Below are 22,181 nucleotides of genomic sequence, written 5' to 3'. Positions count from 1 at the left end.
ACGCAGAACGTCGCCTACAGACCACGATTCAGGTTTAAGTGTCGAGGCATTGTGCGGCGTCGTGGCGTACAACGTGTACGACGCGAACAAATGCTTCGCTAAATGCAAAATGGCATGTGGCGAGCGACGCCACCTCACTGGGAGACCGCTGGGCTGTCTACGCAGCAGCCGGCGGAGCCCGTTTGCTGCTGGCGGTGAAGAAGGGGCAGCGCCAAGCGTCAGCCATGAGCCCAGACCTCCAGCGCGCAGGTAGGATTGCTCAACGTTGAAGGCGATCAGAACACTTTTGTTTTGTTGGGGGGTGGGGAGTGGGGGTGGGGGGGGGGTGGGGGCGCCTCGGGCTGAAAATTATAACAGCAGCACTTTAACCCAGAAGCACATGGAGGCATTCATGCTCACGTGCGCTGAGAAAGACATTCTCACGTCTATACTATACTATAATAAACTGCTAAATAATAAACTGCTATACTATAATAAACTTGCAGAGACCGGTGCAATGCTCGGGAGTTCATTTAATGTTTTAGGGTTGGCCATGTTTCCTCGAAGCTGCAACCATTGCACAGGGAAAAATAGATTATGATGTCCTTAGAAAGTTATGCTGTGAATAACAAAGTTGCAGAGAACGTTGCAATACTTTTATTTTTAATTTATGTCTGAGGGTTGGATATCTTTAGTAGTGAACACTCAACCGCGCCGAATATAATTTTTTGATATTGTAGAGAAAGACATTGTAATGTTGTAGAGAATAGCGCAATCATGTTTATGTTTGAGGGTTGGACATGTGCACTTTAACCCAGGAGCACCTGGAGGCGTTCATGCTGATGTGCACTGAGAAAGACGTTCTCGTGTCTTCGGATAATGCTACTGTAATAAACTCAAGTTTCAGAGATAAGAGTACATGTGTTCATTTATGTTACATTCGTGCACAGAAATAAGCGATTACGGTGTCCTTAGAAAGGTATAGGAGAGAACGCAGCAATACTTTTATATGTATTCATGTTTTGGGGTTGTATATCTTCAGTAGTTCAGCCACTGGCACTGAAAAATAGCTTTTGATGATCTACAAAAAACACACTGTGATGTGGTAGAGAGCAGTGCAACACATGTCAATGTTTTAGGGTTGGATATGTACGTTTTCTCTTATTTTGCTCTTTTTCTTATCTTTATATAACGTGTGCACTTTTACAACCATCTCATATTGATGAAAAGAAACTAAAGTTGTGACGCGACACTTACTTGCACTGAATTGGAAATGCCGATGCTCTAGAAAAAATACACAGGAGAATAGTGCACTTTAGCAGACTTGCCTAGCAAAGCTATAATCACACATCGCTACTATAACAGGTTGTGAACTTCGGTGGGCTGGTCTGAGGCATGAAACTCCCGGGCTGAAGACGGGTCCCACTCCGGCCCTGCTCACATCACCGGACACTTTACACTCGGGACGCCTGTGCGCAACAGCAAGTCGCGCGCCTCTGCTCGCGGAGCAACGACGCCAGAGCCGTGATGGGCGACGCGTGGCGAAGCGTCTCAGCGCAGGGCTACGGGGTTGGGGAGAGTGTGGCGAATGGCGAACTCCAAATACTCAAAATGGCCCTATTGATGCGCTTCCCACTGCGGGCCAGTTGATCTGCTTAGACTTGTAGTTTGCCAATAGGACCTTTGTCTCCCCCCGTGTGCTCACATGACGAGGATGGCCCGGAGACATTTCCCTCAGTAATGCGGGGAGAGAGCCAGTAGTCTACATGTAGCGCAGAGCATCTTACTGGGGGTTAACATGCCCCCCCGCGCGCTTCGGTTAAAATCGCCACAGTGCGAACAGTCTCAGTGTTGTATGTTTTTTTTTTGTCGAAAACAAGCTTACCGTCTTTAAGTCAGAGTCAAAAAAAGAGGCATGTGTTTGGTATATTTTATGCATGTTTGGTGGCCCTCCAGTATTCTCCCCACCACGGATTTTGAGAACGACACACCGTCTGCACCAGATATACTCCAGGCACCACACACACAGTCGGTATTAGTTAATCATTAATGGCCTCCCAGTGTTGACTCATCAGAAACGTAGTGGAATGAAAGTTTTCGCAAGACGTGAAACAAAACAAAAAAGACGCTAAAGCGCCTTAGAAATAACTCTTCGCGTGTGGAAGGGCTAAACGCAGCACAACGCTGTCGTGTTGTAGCGCTCCGGGCTGGAGCAAAACAACGCCGTTTTGGGTGGACTGTCCCTTTAAAAGTTTACCCCTGGACATATGGTGCACATTCAGAGCCCCGTGAGTTGCGGAGGCGGAGACTTGATCCGCGGTGTTGCCGGCCAATCAGCGGCCGCCGTTGGCTCCTCTCGCTGTGCCCCTCGCCCCCCCCACAAGCAGACTCCCCGGTGCTCCGTGGACTCTCGTAGGCACACGGGCTAGAAAGGCAGGAGGATCCCAACTTCACGTCACCGTCTACGGGTATGTTTGCGAATAATTTACTATATTTCTTGAAGTTGTTTTCCAACTTGCTCCCGATGGCACAGAGGCAGCTTAATCGACCGTGCATGCATTTAAAAAAAAAAATTAGGATGCAAGTGCATATTTCCGTCCAGCCGAGAGGTCTAACATTGCACCGTGCTAATGATTTCAATGCTGATTTATTTCACGACGATACTTACATGAAAACTAAAACACTGCTGTTTCCCGGGTTATATCGGATCATTCAGCATTAGTGCAAAGGACATTGCCAAACTTAGTGTTACCGCACCAAGTCATGTCCTGGTGTTCATCCACAACGAATGGCAAAGGTAGTTTGCACACTTCTGGATTAAATTTTTTTTTGTGCTTTTACACCAAGTTAATATTTATTATCATACATGACAACTGGTAATCCTCATCATGGCTTGTTCAACTGCTCCATTCTTTTCCCTCGGCTCCATCAGTGTTCATAAAGCTCATCTTCCATTCATTGCAATTGAAGCACCTCTTTAAGGATATCTAAAATTACAGTCAGCAATCTATCTATCTATCTATCTATCTATCTATCTATCTATCTATCTATCTATCTATCTATCTATCTATCTATCTATCTAGGTCCATGTTGGGTCGCGGTGTGAAGCGGAAGTGGAGCAGCTCTGAGGAGCCGGAGGCAGAGAGAATCCCTGCTGCGTTAACAGCGGAGAAGAGGGAGGAGCAGGACGATGAGTGGGGATTCGGGGAGGAAGGTAGGGTCCTCCCGGCCGAGGGCAGAGCTGACACGACCCGCTTGCAGCAGCGTCAGCTTGTGCTGAGGCTGTGCCTGGAGAAGCTTGAGCGCTCTCAGGCCAGGGAGGAGGCCGGACTGCGGCACTCTGTGCTCCTCATCAACACCTTGAGGCAGATTCAGGAGGACATGCGGAGGGATGGGGCTGGAGCTGGGGGCCCCAGCTGTAGGGACCTCCCCACACAACTGCTGTCCACTTGTCCCGACACGCTCGTCTGTGTCCCCAACGTGTCAGAGTCACTGATAGACGTTCCCCTCAACAGTGCGAATACAGACTCTTGCCTTCTCAGAGGCGCTGTCGGGGAGGGCATGTCGGTGATATGTCCGGGCTGTATAGAGTTAGACAAGGGGTACCCCTCTCCACCTCCATCCCATCCCTCTCTGTCTGTATTCCCCTCACACGAGCCCATTGGCTCTTCTGGACTGCCCAAATCACTTCCTGATGCAGTAAACGCCATGGGCTACCTCAGTGACCTTGCCCTTGATGACATCTTTGAGGACATTGACACATCTATGTATGAGACATCGGACCTATCCGCTGCGTGTGTGGGGAGCTCCTTCTGGCCCGTCAGCGTGTCAGTCTGGGGGGACGAGGATGTGAAGATGTTTTCGCCAGGACAGGCTTCGGCAGGGACCCGACAGTCGTGTGTGATGGACCTTACTGACCTGGAGCACATCATGGAGATCCTGGTTAAGTCCTGATCACCAATGCAACTGTTATGCAAAGGCTAGCACTGCCACCTTAGGACAAGTGGGTGCTGGGTCGATCCTGGGGCTTCTGTGTGATATTTGCGTGCTCTTTCAGTGTGTCAGTCCCTCCCTGGTTTTCACATTTCCTCCAAAAACAAGATGAATTGGTGACTCTAAATTGCTCATGGGTATGAATGATAGCATATGTGATGGTGTGTGTTCGCCTTATGATGGACTGACGAACTGTCAAAGGTGTCTCTCTGCCTTCTGCTCAATGCTTGCTGGGATAGGCTTCAGTCCTTCCCACCTTTGTATTGGATCGAACGAAGGGAGTGATGGTCGCCTAAGGCGCCACAGTAGACAGGACCACCTATGGTTACGTCTTCCATCTCGGTTAAAAGTGACAACGTGTATGTGCCAGTTCAACAACTAGGTATTGAAATGCCCCTGCAGTTAAGATATTTGGACAAGTTTACTCGAGGGGTTTCGCTAGCTTTACACCATTAGGTGCGAAAACCTCAACGTCGAATTCCTTAAAACTGCCCCGAACCCAGATGGATCTTTATAAACCAAGCTCACAATGGTTATTGCATGTCTTCTTTCTATTCTAGGGGAAGTGCGAGGGGAAAAACATATTCCACATCTTCACCTTGCGCTTTTATTACATTTCAACCAATCAGCGGGGGGAGTAACCTGACATGCCAATCACACTTTAAGATCAGACCCGCGTTAATCATTAGTTGAGATCCCTCGTGTTCCTCAGAGAGTTTACTTTGATCTGCCAGGAGTACAAAGAACAGCGTTTTCTTGCACTTTTTTGGGACAGTGTGATTGGACCTATTGCGTCAGGCGGGGCCTTTTAATTAGAGAGGGAATTAGAGCCCAAAGCTAAATAGTACTTTGACCACGACTGCACCAGCGATATCCTAGCACCATTCAGTAACCTCCGTTTGGCGGGTAAAACAACGATTTCCAGCAGTTTTTCGGCCATTGTGGCCCTACTAACAAAAATAGCATCACTTCACACATTTAACCCTCTCCCCCTTTCCTTAGGGTGTTTATTCGAATTAGAAACGTGCTCCCAGTCACGCCCCGACCGAGGAGTCGATTACCTCTTGTCAGCCTCAGGATAACTTGTCTGAATTGTAAAAGACTTTGTACGCCGACGTGTTTTTATTGCCTTGTGTTTTTACTACGATGTTGAAAGCGTTTTTTTTACAGAGCAGCTTTTTTAAATATATACACTACCGTTCAAAAGTTTGGGATCACCCAAACAATTTCGTGTTTTCCATGAAAAGTCACACTTATTTACCACCATATGTTGTGAAATGAATAGAAAATAGAGTCAAGACATTGACAAGGTTAGAAATAATGATTTGTATTTGAAATAAGATTTTTTTTACATCAAACTTTGCTTTCGTCAAAGAATCCTCCATTTGCAGCAATTACAGCATTGCAGACCTTTGGCATTCTAGCTGTTAATTTGTTGAGGTAATCTGGAGAAATTGCACCCCACGCTTCCAGAAGCAGCTCCCACAAGTTGGATTGGTTGGATGGGCACTTCTTTGAGCAGATTGAGTTTCTGGAGCATCACATTTGTGGGGTCAATTAAACGCTCAAAATGGCCAGAAAAAGAGAATTTTCATCTGAAACTCGACAGTCTATTCTTGTTCTTAGAAATGAAGGCTATTCCATGCGAGAGATTGCTAAGAAATTGAAGATTTCCTACACCGGTGTGTACTACTCCCTTCAGAGGACAGCACAAACAGGCTCTAACAGGTACTATTTAATGAAGATGCCAGTTGGGGACCTGTGAGGCGTCTGTTTCTCAAACTAGAGACTCTAATGTACTTATCTTCTTGCTCAGTTGTGCAACGCGGCCTCCCACTTCTTTTTCTACTCTGGTTAGAGCCTGTTTGTGCTGTCCTCTGAAGGGAGTAGTACACACCGGTGTAGGAAATCTTCAATTTCTTAGCAATTTCTCGCATGGAATAGCCTTCATTTCTAAGAACAAGAATAGACTGTCGAGTTTCAGATGAAAGTTCTCTTTTTCTGGCCATTTTGAGCGTTTAATTGACCCCACAAATGTGATGCTCCAGAAACTCAATCTGCTCAAAGAAGTGCCCATCCAACCAATCCAACTTGTGGGAGCTGCTTCTGGAAGCGTGGGGTGCAATTTCTCCAGATTACCTCAACAAATTAACAGCTAGAATGCCAAAGGTCTGCAATGCTGTAATTGCTGCAAATGGAGGATTCTTTGACGAAAGCAAAGTTTGATGTAAAAAAAATCTTATTTCAAATACAAATCATTATTTCTAACCTTGTCAATGTCTTGACTCTATTTTCTATTCATTTCACAAAATATGGTGGTGAATAAGTGTGACTTTTCATGGAAAACACAAAATTGTTTGGGTGATCCCAAACTTTTGAACGGTAGTGTATATATATATATATATATATATATATATATATATATATATATATATATATATACGAGCAGCCTAACTAACGTAAACCTCAAGCTCCTGTCAGAAGTGGATGTGGTACGGAGAGCGAAAGGCCCCGATGCAGACGAGCGACTCGTCTCGTCACTTCCTGCTACATGTTGTATGACTGGTCTACCTCTTCCGGTGCTCTGCTCGATGTACCGGTACACACTCCCGCGACTACGCCGCGATTCACGGTGGATTTACGCCGCCGTGAACCACTCGGGACGGTTTAGTCCGCTGTTTCGTCTCGGTCTGAACCGCAGTGCTCCGTTTGCCAGACCGGAGTCGTCTGTCTTCGTCACAAAATCTCGTTTCAAGTGTCGCATGTGGACGGCGGGCCTCGTCTCGGCGTCTGATTCGTGACGTACTTCCGTCCCGGTTTCTGTGGCGCGTTCTAAAGCCGCGCCGCCGACGCCTGAGAAATGCACTGAACCAACCCCCCCCCCCCCCATACCGTAGTGAACGCGTTGTACTCTCTGCCTCTCTCCGGTCCATGAAGAGTAATGGCATATGACCCTAATCTATTCTGACATGCTGACAGAGAGCTCTCAAAGCAAGGAGGAGGCAGGGAGAGCGAGGAAGAGAATAACAGGGAGGGAGGGATGGAGGTTGTGGTGGTGGTGGTGGTGGTGGGGGGGGGGTAGAGTGCAACGGATTGCGTCACTCGTCAAGAAGGCGGGGCTTCCAGGGGAGTTAAAAAAAATTGTTTTTTTTCCCAGTCTCAGACCAACAACCAATCATGTGAGGTCTTCATAGGAGCAGCCTGCTCCTCTAGTAACAGCTTGTTTTTGCTGCTGCTGCTGCTGCTCGGAGGGGGGCCTGTCCTAGCGGCTGTGCATGGAGACGTATGTAACCGCTGGATGTGACCCTGTGAAATAACACTCTCCCTCCCTCCTGCTCTGATAAACGGTCTTGTTTGGGAAGCGTAAAACTGCAGTGTTATTTATCATTGTTTGAAACACAGAATCTGTGTGAGAAGTCTGTAAAAGCACAAATTTAAATGTTATGATTGCCAATTATGAAATAAATTATATGATAGATTATTTTACCAAGTTAAAAAAAAAAGATGATTTATTGTGTATTTTGTGGAAGATTTTGAATACTCTTTATTGTGAATACAAGTGTAAAAAACAACAACAGTGTCTGCGTCTCATTCTCATTCCGGGTGTGTCAAAGAAAGTTGAGCCAGTTCATCTGGACACAACGTTTATTGACGGATACGTTTCATCACTCATCTAAGTGACCTCTTCAGTCTCAACCGACTGCAGGTATCCCCACCCTTATGAACAATACGGTGGGATGGCCATGTGTACTATTCACAGAGGATTGGGGAATAGTTGTAATCACAGCATTGTAAGATGGAGACAGATGTACTCTTCGCCCCCCCCTCCCCTGGTTCAGGGACGGTCGTTCCCTCTTCACATAGATGGCCTCTTTGACTCTCCATTCAAACAGCGTTCCCCCCCTATCAAGGATGTGCACATCCTCATCCCTGAAAGAGTGGCCACTGGCCTGTAGATGGGTGTAGACTGTGTTGTGCCATCCTCTTGACCAGCGTCTGTTTGGTTTCCCTGATGTACAAGTCACGGCAATCCTCCCGGCACTTAACAGCGTACACTATATTGCTCTGTTCGTGCCGGGGGACCCGATCCTTGGGGTGGACCAATTTCTGGAGCAGCGTGTCGCCATCTTACAATGCTGTGATTGCAGCTATTCCCCAGTCCTCTGTGAATAGCACACATGGCCACTGTAACTCTAGTTAATGGTCGCGCCCATGTTTACATATGAAACTGATCGCTGGTTTCGGTCGTTAAGCCACTGTATAGTTTATAAGGGTGGGGGACACCTGCAGTCAGTTGAGACTGCAGAGGTCACTTGGACCAAGAGGTATAAGGATGAGGAGGAGGCCTTGCTTCTCTTATGACAATGATACCTTGGCTGTTATCATTGTTCTTCCTCATTATTGTTTTTGTTATTGGGGATTTTCCCCCCTCTTTTTCTCAGTATTTTACTAGTGTCACTGTTCTTTCGCTAACGGGACACCATTATTATTGCTTTTATCATCTGGGCTTCTTTTTCGCTTGTTTTCGGTATTTTTATTGCTTTAATTCCTTTGCTCACACATGCACACACACACACACACACACACACACACACACACACACACACACGATCTGATTTCATTTTCCCCACTATTTTTCAGAGAGGGGGCAGGAAGTAGAAACTTCCTCTGGCTCCTTTACAAACAGGTAGCGTTTGCATGTTTGCTGTGTTTGAAATAAAGACCTACCTAACCTAAGCGATGCAGCGTATCTGTCAACAAACGTTGTGTCCAGATGAGCTGATTCAACTTCCTGTGATTTCCTTACCTGGATTACTGAGCATGCATAGCCATGTCCCAGTTGTAATTTAGTCAACACACAACGCAAGTGCAGCACAGTACAACCCATTTTGCTATGTTTCTTTTTTTATTGACACAGTTGAAAGAACATTGTACCTGCGTTGTAAAATGGATTATACAAACCTCTGATATTATCAAAAAGGGGAGTTGTTTGTCTATCATCGCCTATGAATGATTGACTATGTGGGCTTTGGTGGCTGAGGACTCAAACAGAGGCTCACCCCGCCCCCTCGTGGTCGCGAAGCAGAAGCGCAGGTAGGTGACGACTTGGGAGGGTGACTGTGCAAATCCAGAAAGTTGTCAAATTTGTGCAATGGATGGATGGATGACTGGTGTTAGGAAAGGGCTGCAGGAAGGCTAACATAATTCCCAAGTACACAGGAGTATTTCTAAGTAAATTCATCACACAAATAATTTTCAACAGGACAATTTTTGCATTCTTTTATAGCATAAGTCAGTGTGATTGCAGAATAAGTTGAAGAAATTCACCTTTTAGCACCTGGTTCTTAAGTTTGCCACGCAAAGCTTATCTATCTATCTATCTATCTATCTATCTATCTATCTATCTATCTATCTATCTATCTATCTATCTATCTATCTATCTATCTATCTATCTATCTATCTATCTATCTATCTATCTATCTGTCTGTCTGTCTGTCTGTCTGTCTGTCTGTCTGTCTGTCTGTCTGTCTGTCTGTCTATCTATCTATCTATCTATCTATCTATCTATCTATCTATCTATCTATCTATCTATCTATCTATCTATCTATCTATCTATCTATCTATCTGTCTGTCTGTCTGTCTGTCTGTCTGTCTGTCTGTCTGTCTGTCTGTCTGTCTATCTATCTATCTATCTATCTATCTATCTATCTATCTATCTATCTATCTATCTATCTATCTATCTATCTATCTATCTATGAAATCAACATAGTCTTGCAGTACATCTGATACAGTGAAAAGCTGTGATGCGGGTCTGATGTTTCTCTGGGGGACAGAGATCAGCCTGCTGCGGTTGTGTAAAGCTGGGCTTTGACACTGAACTCCTCTGCTCATAAGGCTGACTCAGCACACACACACACACACACACACACACACACACACACACACACACACACACACACACACACACACACACACACACACACACACACACACACACACACACACACACACACACACATCTGATGGGCCTCAAGCTTCAGAAAATGAACGAAGACAGAAGGACAAGGCAGACAGACAGTCAGCACTGTATACCTGTGTACTTACACAGGTATACAGCACAGTAGACAGAAACGTGTCAGACCTACAGGTCATTTATCAAAACGGTCAAACTAGTTGAGCCAGATGAGAATGAGACATCGGTTGTGACGTCATCCGTCATTTGTAGACCATCGTCTACGGCACCACACACAGAATGATCAATGTGGCGCCCAGAGCTCCTCAGCAGTAAAAACCCGACTTCAGTTCTCCTCTCCGATAAGGAAAGATGGCGACTTTAGGGCGTCCGGGTAGCATAGCGGTCTATTCCGTTGCCTATCAACACGGGGATCGCCGGTTCGAATCCCCGTGTTACCTCCGGCTTGGTCGGGCGTCCCTACAGACACAACTGGCCGTGTCTGCGGGTGAGGAACCGGATGTGGTTATGTGTCCTGATCGCTGCACTAGCGCCTCATCTGGTCGGTCGGGGCGTCTGTTAGGGGGGGGGCAGGGAGGAATAGTGTGTCCTCCCACGCGCTATGTCCCCCTGGCGAAACTCCTCACGCCCTCTCGGGGAGAGGGCGTGGAGCAGCGACCGGGACGCCTGGGAAAATAGGGTAATTGGCCAAGTACAATTGGGGAGAAAACGAGGGGGGAAAAGGCCAAAAAACAAATAAATACATAAAAAGGAAAGAGGTTTTTTTTGTTTGTTTTTTAGGGAGTTGTTCTTGGTCTAATGACAGGATGCTGTGTTGCTGTAAAGCCCCCTGAGGCAAAGTTGTAATTTGTGATATTGGAATATACAATTAAAATGGACTTGACCTGACTCATTAGGTTTCCGATGGCGACTTTTTGACCCTGGGTGTTTTAAAAAAAAAAAAAAAGTTTGGGGTAACAGTATCCGATCTGTCCAACTGAGCATAATTGGTTTACGAAGTTGAGACACTGCGGCAATTCATCGCAAGCTCACAATGTAAACACCAATTTTAAAGGAGTAATTGATTTGAGAACAGCCCCTCTCTCTGAAATGAATTATGGTCCAGAGACTATTCCTCACAAATCAGTGGGATGTCGTCTTGGGCTTTTTTCTCAGCAAAATGACAGGCTGCCATAAGGTCACTGCATAGTTGTATGAAAATGTTGTTTGGCGGATGGTGACCCGGGGCCACGGCGCCGGACACCTTGCACTACTCAACCTCAATAGTGACGAAGATTCTCATAAAGTGAGAATCAAAGTATCATGGTGCTGATGAATTTACAGCATTACTGTTAAAAAATTCAAGCATGGCATCTCTTCTTCTTCTTTTTTGTTGTTGTTGCATTTTTGCCTCTATTGGATAGAGGGTAGTAAAGTGGCAGACAGGAAAGGAGGGGAGAGAGAGAGATGGGTATGACATGCCACAAAGGTCACTGGCTAGAATCGAACCAGGGATGCTGCGGTTATGTGGCATGCGCCGTAACCATTTGGTTACCAGGGCGCCCTCATTTGTGCATTCTTACAGTCATTTCTATAGACGCTCTCTATTCTATATTACGCCCCTGTGCTGATCTGCTTCTGAAAATGGTTCATGTGTTTATGTCCTTTGTGGGGTTTTTTTTTCTTCCTGTTTTGTTGTGCTTTCGAGCATCCCACCAAGTCAAATTACTGGTATGTGAAAAATGAGTTGGCTGGACCTGACTCCCATAATCGTGTGTAACACTAAATCCATGATGGGGTTTATTACTGGCCAAACACGACAGGCCTCGATCTGTATGGGGCTTCGGCTCTTCACAGAGAACAAGAGGCCTACTATTCCGCGCGGATTCCACTGTTTAGCCTAGTTCAATCTGATTTTCTGAGAATGAATTATGAATGTTGCGTAATTAAGAGCAGACTATAAGCCATTAGTCATGTCTGCCTTGGTCTTACAGCGATTAGATACATGCATGCTCCACGCACCCTGCCAAACAGCGTACGAGGCTGTCCCATGGCAGTACCCCATTCTCTTCTTCTTCTTGAGGATTCCAATGTTGTTTCTTTTTCAAATACATTACAAATATCATTATAGTACATCTCTACAAATGTTAGTGTGCAGCATATCTATAACACAGGTGTGTGGAGCCCCTCTTGTAATACCTATGGGCTCTACCAATGAATGTTCAGGGCACGTTTAGGGCCCTGTCATCTGCATAGCTGACTGGGACATAGCCTGCACGTAACCCATTTTAACACCGTTAATTTGCGGTAATTACCGGATATGAGGTTTTCAGATGTCAGTGGGAACAGAATTACAGCGTACACTGATCCCTGTAGGGGAAGTCTGACGCGACCCTTGCTTCAACTTTAACACAAAGTGTAACAAAAGCGACTTGTCTCGCCCTCAAAATGCCACTTAATTGGTACAAAATCGACACTAATTCCAAGTTTACCATAATATTTAACTGGTGTGGATTTCTGAGTCACCATGAATATGGCTTAATCCAGCTCGCTGATTTGCATTTAAGAATCAAGTAAGATGCAAAGGCCTGATGGTTACAGAATTATTTTTATGCCTCACGTTCATAGTTCACACATGATTCACACCTAGATGCTTCCCAGTTCAACCATACGCCAGTTCCCTTGATCAGCGATTGCTTTCTTTCTCCCTCTGGTGAAGTCAAGACCTTCTTCGAAGTCCATCTTCTGCTTCTCTTTGAAATATCACCCCTGTCTCTGGACTGTGAACTTCCAGGAGGTACTCTGTCCACATTAAAAAGATCATTCATTTACTTGGCGCTGTATCGCTGACTGTTATGACACAACACACAGAGCTCTGGAGCAGTGGAGATGATCATCTCACCTTCAGGTTTCTCATCTTTGGAGTTGAGCACTTAAGAGACAATCTGAGATGAAACTGACTTTTATGCAACTATTCAACAACTTGTGCCAAAAAGAATCCCCCCCCCCATTAATTTAAGTTTCCTCCATTTCCCTTGGGGAAATTCATTTACTGCACATTAACCCATCCTAGCTGTGATCTGTGGAGCTAGGAGCAGTGGGCTGCCACCTTCATGCTGCGCCCGGGGACCAACTTTAGTTCTTTTCCCGTTGCTTTGGGTGGGGGCACAAACAGGAGTATAAACCCTAACGTGCATGTTTCTTTTTGAAGGCGGGGGAAACCGGAGCACCCGGAGAAAACCCACCGTAGACACGGGGAGACCATGGAACCTCCACACAGAGGACGACCTGGGATGACCCCCAAGGTTGGACAACCCCGGGGTTCAAACCCAGGACCGTCCTGCTGTGAGGCGACAGCGCTAACCACTGGGCCACCGTGCCGCCAAAAAATATAGTGTCTCCCCGTCGGGGAATCGAACCCGGGTTTCCCGCATAACAGGCTGGGATACTCACTACTATACTAATAAGGACGGCTATTAGTCGATCCATCCATCCATTATCCGAACCACTTATCCTGCTCTCAGGGTCGCGGGGATGCTGGAGCCTATCCCAGCAGGCATTGGGCGGCAGGCGGGGAGACACCCTGGACAGGCCGCCAGGCCATCACACAGGGCCCACACTCACACATACACATTCATACCTGGGGCAGTTTAGTACGGCCGATTCACCTGACCTACATGGCTTTGGACTGTGGGAGGAAACCGGAGCACCCGGAGGAAACCCACGCAGACACGGGGACAACATGCAAACTCCACACAGAGGACGACCCGGGACGACCCCCAAGGTTGGACAACCCCGGGGCTCGAACGCAGAACCTTCTTGCTGTGAGGCGACAGCGCTAACCACTGGGCCACCATGCCGCCCAAAAATATAGTGTCTCCCCGTCGGGGAATCGAACCCCGGTCTCCCGCGTGGAAACGCACCACTATACTAACGAGGACGACATTAGTCAACTATTATTTCAAATTATCATCATTATTTCAAATTCCCCTTAACTTACTCTAAATTCTAAAACAGCCAAGTTTTTGCCATTGCGTTACCAAATCTGAGGAGGTGAGCGAGCAACGTTCCAACCAATGAAATCCTAAAATGTTTTGCACCATCCAATCAAATCACATCCCTCCCTACATTACGCCCCGCCCAAACATCCTGTTTTACACGGAAATACGTCACACTATGAAGCAACTTACACTCTGAAATACTTTACCCGTGCCCCAAACGCCACAGTACACACTGATTTTAAGTGCTTTGAGTATGTAGTGTGCTCACGCTGCACAACAGGCAAAATGAAGTGTACTTCAGAATTACAACATGCTCACTAAATCCGCTCCATTTTTGAGTGTTTTGTTGGACACGGTTGTCCCATAAGCGACGGGAAACGGAGGAGTTGGACTTTATAAAAGAAGAAATAGCGGGTGGTGACGCGACCCGTGACCAAGCGGCGAGCCAAACCGTCAACAGACGCGAGTCCAGACTTGCTTTTTGAGTAAAGTTGCACCGAAGCGACCCAGCTGTCCTCCACAAGAGCGTTTCTGCTATGTCGAAAGGAAACGGTAAAAAGTTAATCTCTCAAGACAAAAAACAAACAATTATTAAGTTCGAAGTACATTTTAATAACAGTTTTTGTTGGAAATTAGTGGTGTAAACTACTAATAAGACACGTTAGCCCCTAGCTAACGGGTCTGACCCTTTAGCCGAGCGGTTAGTGATGTCGCCTTGTGGTGCAGTACACCTCGTATCGAATCCCGCACCGGGCAAGAAAATAACCGGTTACACTGGATTCCCCTTCGTTGCAGCTACAGGAAGTTCAGTCCACGCGTTTCCTGTTAGTACGTTCATTTCTGACATATTAAATGTCAAAATAGTATACTATGGAGATGAGTGCATACAACAATCAGCCAAAGCATTAAAACCACTGACAGGTTAGTGGATAACATCGATTATCTGGTTACAATGGCACCTGTCAAGGGGCGGGACATGGGCGTCCGAGGCTCGTTGATGGGTGGGGAGCATAGGCTCGCCCATTTGGTCCGATCCCACAGAAGAGCTACTGTAACTCACGTTGCTGATAAAGTTAATGCTGGCTATGATGGACAGGTGTCAGAACATACAGTGCATCGACAGCTTTCTGTGTAAGGTGCAGCATAGCCGCAGATCGGTCAGAGTGCCCATGATGACCCCTGCCCACCACCAAAAGTCTATAGTCTCCTCGATTCAGTTGCATCTCTCGCTACCTGGTCGGCCCATCCGACCAGAGGAGGCGCTAGTGCAGCGACCAGGACACATACCCACATCCGGCTCCCCACCCGCGGACATGGCCAATTGTGTCTCCAGGGACGCCTGACAAAGCCGGAGGTAAAAAGGGGACTCCAACCGCCGATCCCCGTGATGGTAGACAACGGAATAGGCCACTACACCACCCGGACGCCCTGGTGAGAGCTGTTTTCGTGGCACGAGGGGGACCTACACAATATTAGACAGGGGGTTTGAATGTTTTGGCTGATCAGTGTAGTACATACTATATAGTGTCAGTAGTGTGTGGGATGCAGCTTTGTCTTTACGGTCAGCCATTTTGCCTTCCTGTCCCTTATCACCTTTGGGGAGCTGATCCTGTTCCATACTGCGTAAAAATCAACAACAACAACAACCTCTGAACAAACAGAAAACAAGCCAGCGGCATCATGTTGCCCTTTACCCGCGATGTTTTGATCAGCTCCCAAAATTAGTATAGCCAAGCACTAGTGTTAGAAACCTTTTGCCCATGCAATAGGAGAGATACGGTGGTCGAGAGCACTGATTTGTTTTGTTGCTTTTTCCCTTTCTATATTTCCTAAATCAAAACATTTGTTATATTTTTTTCTAACTAAACCTTATTAGACCCCCAACTTGTGGTGGACTCATGGAGCTACAGTGTAACGAACCAGCAGAGACCGGCCCAAAGTCGACTATTAGTCAAGTCAAGTCAGTTTTATTTGTATAGCCCAATATCACAAATTACAAATTTGCCTCAAGGGGCCAAACATGGTGGCTGCAGTCTAGACCTCCCTTATTCTAGCTGGTTGAAGTACACAGGAGTACATGCGGGGTTGCATACAGTACAAATCCAGGCTTTTACTGAGTGCCAGTAAATGAAGTCCCTTGCTCAAGGGCTCCTTGGTATCTAGCTTGTTTGTTTGTTAGTTTGCTTTTTGGTGGGGGCGTTGCTCATTCACTCTCCCTACCTACCCACACTTTCTAAGCTGGTCTGGGGCATTAAACCTTATACCTCTTGGTCACAAGCTTGCTACTTAGCCTCCAGGTTATCGATGACCAAAAAGGAAAGACCCCCCCTCCCCTATAGAACCCTTGAAAGGACCTGTTTCTTTCATTCTCCCCCCTTTTCTCCCCAGTTGTACCCGGCCAGTTACCCCACTCTTCCGAGCCGTCCCGGTTGCTGCTCCACCCCCTCTGCCGATCCGGGGAGGGCTGCAGACTACCACACGCCTCCTCCGATACGTGTGGAGTCGCCAGCCGCTTCTTTTCACCTGACAGTGAGGAGTTTCACCAGGGGGACGTAGCACATGGGAGGATCACGATATTCCCCCAGTTCCCCCTCCGCCCCAAACAGGCGCCCCAACTGACCAGAGGAGGCGCTAGTGCAGCGACCAGGACACATACCCACATCCGGTTCCTCACCCGCAGACACGGCCAATTGTGTCTGTAGGGACGCCCGACCAAGCCGGAGGTAACACTGGGATTCGAACCAGCATCCCTGTGCTGGTAGGTAACGGAATAGACCGCTATGCTACCCGGACGCCCTGAAATACCTGTTTCTGTATATGTTTTTGTCAAACGCTAGTAATAGAAGGATTACCATAAAGATCAACAATAAATCTTTTGTTCTGCACAGTTAAGGCTTCTTTAGGACAATATACACTATCCAGAGGACATCTAAAGCGTCCAGTCATCTCTTCTTCTTCTCTTTACAACTCGCACACACAAAGTTGCACCACAAAGGGTTAAAACGAGTCAGTGCCAAGGTGCAGAGTCAGATAAATCTGTACCAAATGAAGTTAAAGCCAGAGCATTTTATCAGTAGACAAAAATGTCCTTCCCCTGAGTGCTTGTGTTAAATTCACACATGCACGGATGGCTGCACCAGAGAATGGATTCGTACCGTATGACAACACATACCTAACTCTCACCACCGATAAGTGGAAAAATCCCAGCTGGTGATCAGAACCACCAGTAAAAGACAGTATTCACCGTAGAACCAGTCTCATCCCTCTGAAATTCATTCACTTCAGTATCGGTACACAGCAGGAGGACAGGGCGCTGTCCCTGAAACAGGCCGACCGGGAAACTCCAGGTGAAGTCTATTGATCCCTTATCGATTTCACCCGTTCAATATAATACAGTTGGCGAGAGGAGGGGCTCCTTATGATGTCGACGAGGCGCGTGAAAAAGGGGAGTTTCGAGCTCGGAACAACTGAGACAGGGCTTGTGCAAAGCCGAGGCGAGCAAATTCAATACTGCGATGATTTGGGGTCACCACGTGTTTCCAGTGATTGAAAACACGCTGGCTCAACCATGCAAATTTCAGTGAGGCAGTCAAGGGTAAAGACGTGTCAGAAAAATATGTTAAGTATGCAGTCCACGGTGTGGTGTTAGTGTGTGTGTGTGTGTGTTGTGTGTTTCAGTAAGGTCATGTGATCCCAGCTCGTCTCTGGGAACATCAGGCCAGATTTGACCGTCTTGTAGCGGATGACACACCAGCCAGCGGCGCTGACCTCCCTGGTGATCCACGCGCCCTCTTATCTCTCCCATCGTCGCTCGCCTTTTCTCACAGCTCTTAAAAAGCTGCGTCGGATCGATCAGCGCCGCGTCACGCCGCGAGACCCTCTCAGAGCGTAAGTGAGCCAACGTAATGGTTAGATGCTGCTTTTGAGTTTGGTAGCTTACAGCAGGCCAGGTGCACCCTTTTGCAGACAAAAAAAAAAGGGAGCAGAAATTGTCCCGGAAATCAGTTCAAATGTACCATATGGTTAACGTCACACAAACACATTTGTTTTTTTGTTTTTTTTTATGATAAATGTGATATTGATTTGAAGTTTGATTGTTTGGCCTTTTCCGGCATTTCACTCCCACATAACTCTGATCACAGTAAGTAAACTAAGGGGCAAAGGGCGTTATTTCTCAATTCATTGCAATTCTTGGGATTTCAAAACTGAGCCTTACTCGACTGTTGCACTGAATATGAACACCTCTCAACCACGAGAAACACTCGGTTGACGCTTACACAGAGTAATCACAATATATACAACTCTGATTCTGTTCTCCTGTCTGCAGACCCACGAGAGGCCCTTAGCGTTATAAGATGTGCTGCTTAAGGCTGACACTGTTGCTCCGTGTCAGGCGGCGTGCTGTGGGAGAGACACACCTTGGACAGGACGCAAGTAAGCAGCCTGTCTTTCGGAAATGTCCTTTAAAAACGTCCACGGGTTGATGTTGTGCCGATGCCGAACACTGAGAATATCCCTGGGGGCTTCTGCAATGCAGACCCTGTTATCTGTTCTGTATTTATCTGTGCCTGTTTATAATATATCTATAATATCTATCTATCTATCTATCTATCTATCTATCTATCTATCTATCTATCTATCTATCTATCTATCTATCTATCTATCTATCTATCTATCTATATAATACCCCCCGCCCCCCTGCTTCCGGTGCAGGAAGATGGCAGCGTGAGCTCATGTTTGCAGAGGCCTCACCCAGTACCGGTATGGGAAGATGGCAGCGCGAATTTACGTTTGTGGTGGCCTCACCCAGTACCGTCCATGCAGTGTCTTTGTCCACGTCTGCATACGGCCCTGCCCAGAGCTGCGCCCGAAGAGGAAGCACCGAGGGTGGTATGACAGGACGCAGAAGCGGGGCAGGCTAAGCTAATTGCTAGCTCATGCAGACTGGCAGTTCCGATAACACCGAGGGCGGTCTGGCGGCGGCCTCGCCTGGCACCGACAGTGTTTTTGGTGTCGTCATGTGGAGTGCGGGGAGGTGTGTCAAGGGTGTCTGGCTGAGAGCTGGTGTTTGATTGGCTGGGGGAGCTTGGTCTGCTGTGTCCGGCCCACGGTCCTGCCCAGAGCTGCACCCGTAGAGGAAGCGCCGAGGGCGGTCTGACAGGACGTGGAAGCGGGGCAGGCTAAGCTAACTGCTAGCCCATGCAGACCGGCAGTTCCGACGGTCATCCTGGCTGGTGTTCGCTCTCTTGGACAGTGGATTTTTTATTTTTATTTGGGATATGTTGGATGTATGTGTTTTTGTAGTTTGGATGTATGTGTTCTCGTAGTTTGGATATGTGTTTTTGTCTTTGTGTTGCGCTGCTGTGGGCTGGGGGAAACAACATTTTATTTCATTTCATGAAGTGCATGAAATGAAATGACAAATAAATGTTCCTGATTCCTGAGATATGTCACTTGCTAAACGTAGCAAATGTCATCCCCCGCATGCTACATCTCTCAATGTCTGCCGTTTAACTACTGAACCCCTCCCCTTTGAGTTCTGCATGGTGAAATTGGACTCACACCTGCCTACCTTATGTCCTTTTTAGTCTCCTTCGCTACCACGTTGATGTGTGACACTTGTCTGCAAACTTTTCCGTTGGCTGTGGTTTTTCTTTGCGAGTTGGTTGTCTCGAATAAAGACATTTTCCTCTCAACAGGACACAGCCTGACTTGGTGCTGTGTTACTTCTTCTTTGTGTGTTTTCCACAAGGGCGACAAAGTCAAGTGTAATTGTTTACCACGTGACACAGGGAAGGTTTTTCTCATCTCTTTTCACCCCCTGCCATAAACGGATTCTGGTTTGTAGATGTTGTTTGAACTTGCGCCAGAACTAAATGCTGTGTCATTTCCCTGCTCATGGGCCAAAGGAGGCTCCACAGCATTATCAGACATGATCTCATCAGCCTGTATCTGCCCCGAATTGATTGTAGATTCAGAAAACAACAGTGTTGTGAGAACCACAAATGCGGGATTGTAACGATCTGCAAGCAGACTTTGATTAAATAGCACTTGCATTTGCATAATGGTTTGCTGTAAGATACTTGGGTTGCCTGACTGGGTCGGTAGCTGCAGTTTGCTGGAAAGTTAAGACAGTCAACAGAGAGCCTACCGCTCCCACACCGGCTCTCTTTTAAGGCTTCTCTCAGAACATACCCGGTCCATGTATACAGTATATGTATTGTTCTGACCCCCACCCGTCCCGTGCAGCGAGCGTGTTCAGACAAAAACTTTGAGTTATTTCCACACACGAGTTTCCCTCCGAGCTCATTGATCTGATTCACTGTGATGAGAAGTCGTCCACGTAAGGTCGTCTTCGTAACGACCAAAGGATAAACAACGGTGGATATGAGCTACCTGATGTGCCGAGCTGTCTCTCACGACGTAACGCTGCCTTGAATTTCTGGGTTATCGATCCGAAGCACTTGGCCCAACATGGCTAATGCACGGTCGGCTTCACTCCGGGGGTCTAAACATCACTTAGTATTGACTGGGAGACACGGCGGGGCCCAAAGACACTATAGATCTAATGGGTTATTTGCTCCAATTTAATGGTGTTTTCTGGCATAATGTGAAACTAGAAAAAATGCCCCGGGTGAGACTTGGCTAAATGAAACAATATGAATGAAATGTAAAGGCCAACGTAACCATCACCCTCCTGACGACAAGTTGAAACTCCCGAGTCGGTGACTTTGCCGTCTCCAAGTTTGAAAAAGCTCATTCAACCAGTCTCTACATATCTAAATCTTATCTAAATCTAATTGCCCCCCCCCCCTTTCCCGGCTGATGGGGATATAAAGGGGGCTATGAACGGAGGAGTCATACGTGTCACCTGATGTCACCTGGTCGGTCTAGCTCATAAAAAGATCAGGCGGTGTTGCTGTTTGGGGACTCCGCGTCATCGTGTCAAGATGAGAGGCTGCATTAAGCTGCAGGTCCCAGCTGCAGCCGCTGCATTACCGCCGAGGGCAAGTCAGTTTAACCCCTGCACGACTCGCAGGGAAATGCTGACACCGGCATTTACTGCTGATGTTGTGCTTGGACCTCAAGGTGTTCGCCTCTGAAATAGGTATTCGTGCTTCCTACTGGACGTTTTAGCTTACACATGCTGTTGTATCACTGGGTACTCGGCGCCACCGGCCTGTGTTAAAGCAAACAGCCTGACATTGCTGGGGTTTTTTTTTGTTGTTTTTTTTTGTGGAAACTTTGCCAGGGCCCAAATTCAAAAACTCAATATAATTGAATCGGCTGTGTTTGTGCTGTATGGGCTCATAATGTGGTCCCGTATGAGATCCGTATGAGTCTCGTCAGGGGGGTTACCACACTTACAGGTCAATGGTTTAAACGACATTCCGTTCCAACTTATGTTCAAACTGCTGGGAGTTTGTTTTTCAGCCTTCCTGATGCGTCTCCTGTCAAAAAAAAAAAAAGGGAACATAGAGAGCCTCTTGTTCTCCCCTCTCGTCTAAGGAGGTTTAAACCCATGTAGTGCGTCAAATCAAATCATGCCCCCCTGTCTCCATAAGCCGCGCTAACCCTTCCTGTCCCATTGCACCGCCACGGGATTGTCCTTGTCCGATTAGATGGATCAATGAGGGTGAAGAGGAGGAGTGGAGGAGGAGGAGGAGAGTTGGAATGGGAGATGAGAGGAGGGTGGGGTGGTGGAGGAGTGTGTATATGTGTGTGTGTGCGTGTAGGTGGGGGGGGGGGAGCAGCCCCTCCCATAATTAGGTTAGCATACTTCTCCTGAGGTCTGTGTTTACAGGGCAGATGAGGGAGAGCTCGCCCTCACTCTTCTGTGGACGGCTCGCGGCACGGATGAGACAGAGGCAGCAGCGACTCCTTCTCCCGTTCACTTGCCCCGCTGCTCGCTCTCTCGCTCTCTCGCGCTCGCTCTCTCTCACTCCCTGTCTCCTTTTTCAACTCATCTCTCCCAGCTCTGCCGCCGGCGGACGGAGGGGACGAAGGATACAGGGGCTCCGGCTGGCACATTGAGGACAAAAACGCGGAGGGGAGCGGGCGGGAAAGGGAAGGAAGCAAAGGCGCAGGTTCTCCAGAAGCCTCCCTCGGACGTCCCGGGACCGCTGCTCTGTTGACACCCCGCCCATCCCTCCGTGTTCCACTTCGCTGCAGCAGCAGCAACCAACCCTCCCCCCCCACCACCACCACCACCTACCCCACTCCTCCTCCTCCCTCCGCTCAGCTAGGCCGCCATC

The 22,181-nt window shown here is 47.4% G+C and overlaps 1 protein-coding gene across 1 annotated transcript; it reads left to right on the top strand.

The window, feature by feature from the left end:
• Nucleotides 1-2,413: 2,413 nt before the first annotated feature.
• si:dkey-177p2.6 (uncharacterized protein LOC568712 homolog) lies at nt 2,414-4,062 on the top strand. The gene is made up of 2 exons (XM_056296468.1): nt 2,414-2,447; nt 3,063-4,062. The coding sequence occupies exon 2, from the start codon at nt 3,067-3,069 to the stop codon at nt 3,931-3,933; it is 867 nt and encodes a 288-aa protein (XP_056152443.1). The 5' UTR covers nt 2,414-2,447; nt 3,063-3,066; the 3' UTR covers nt 3,934-4,062.
• Nucleotides 4,063-22,181: the final 18,119 nt, after the last annotated feature.

The sequence above is a fragment of the Lampris incognitus genome, chromosome 16 (genome assembly GCF_029633865.1).
Source record: "Lampris incognitus isolate fLamInc1 chromosome 16, fLamInc1.hap2, whole genome shotgun sequence".
Classification (NCBI taxonomy): Eukaryota; Metazoa; Chordata; class Actinopteri; order Lampriformes; family Lampridae; genus Lampris; species Lampris incognitus.
This window is presented reverse-complemented; position numbering and strand designations above follow the sequence as displayed.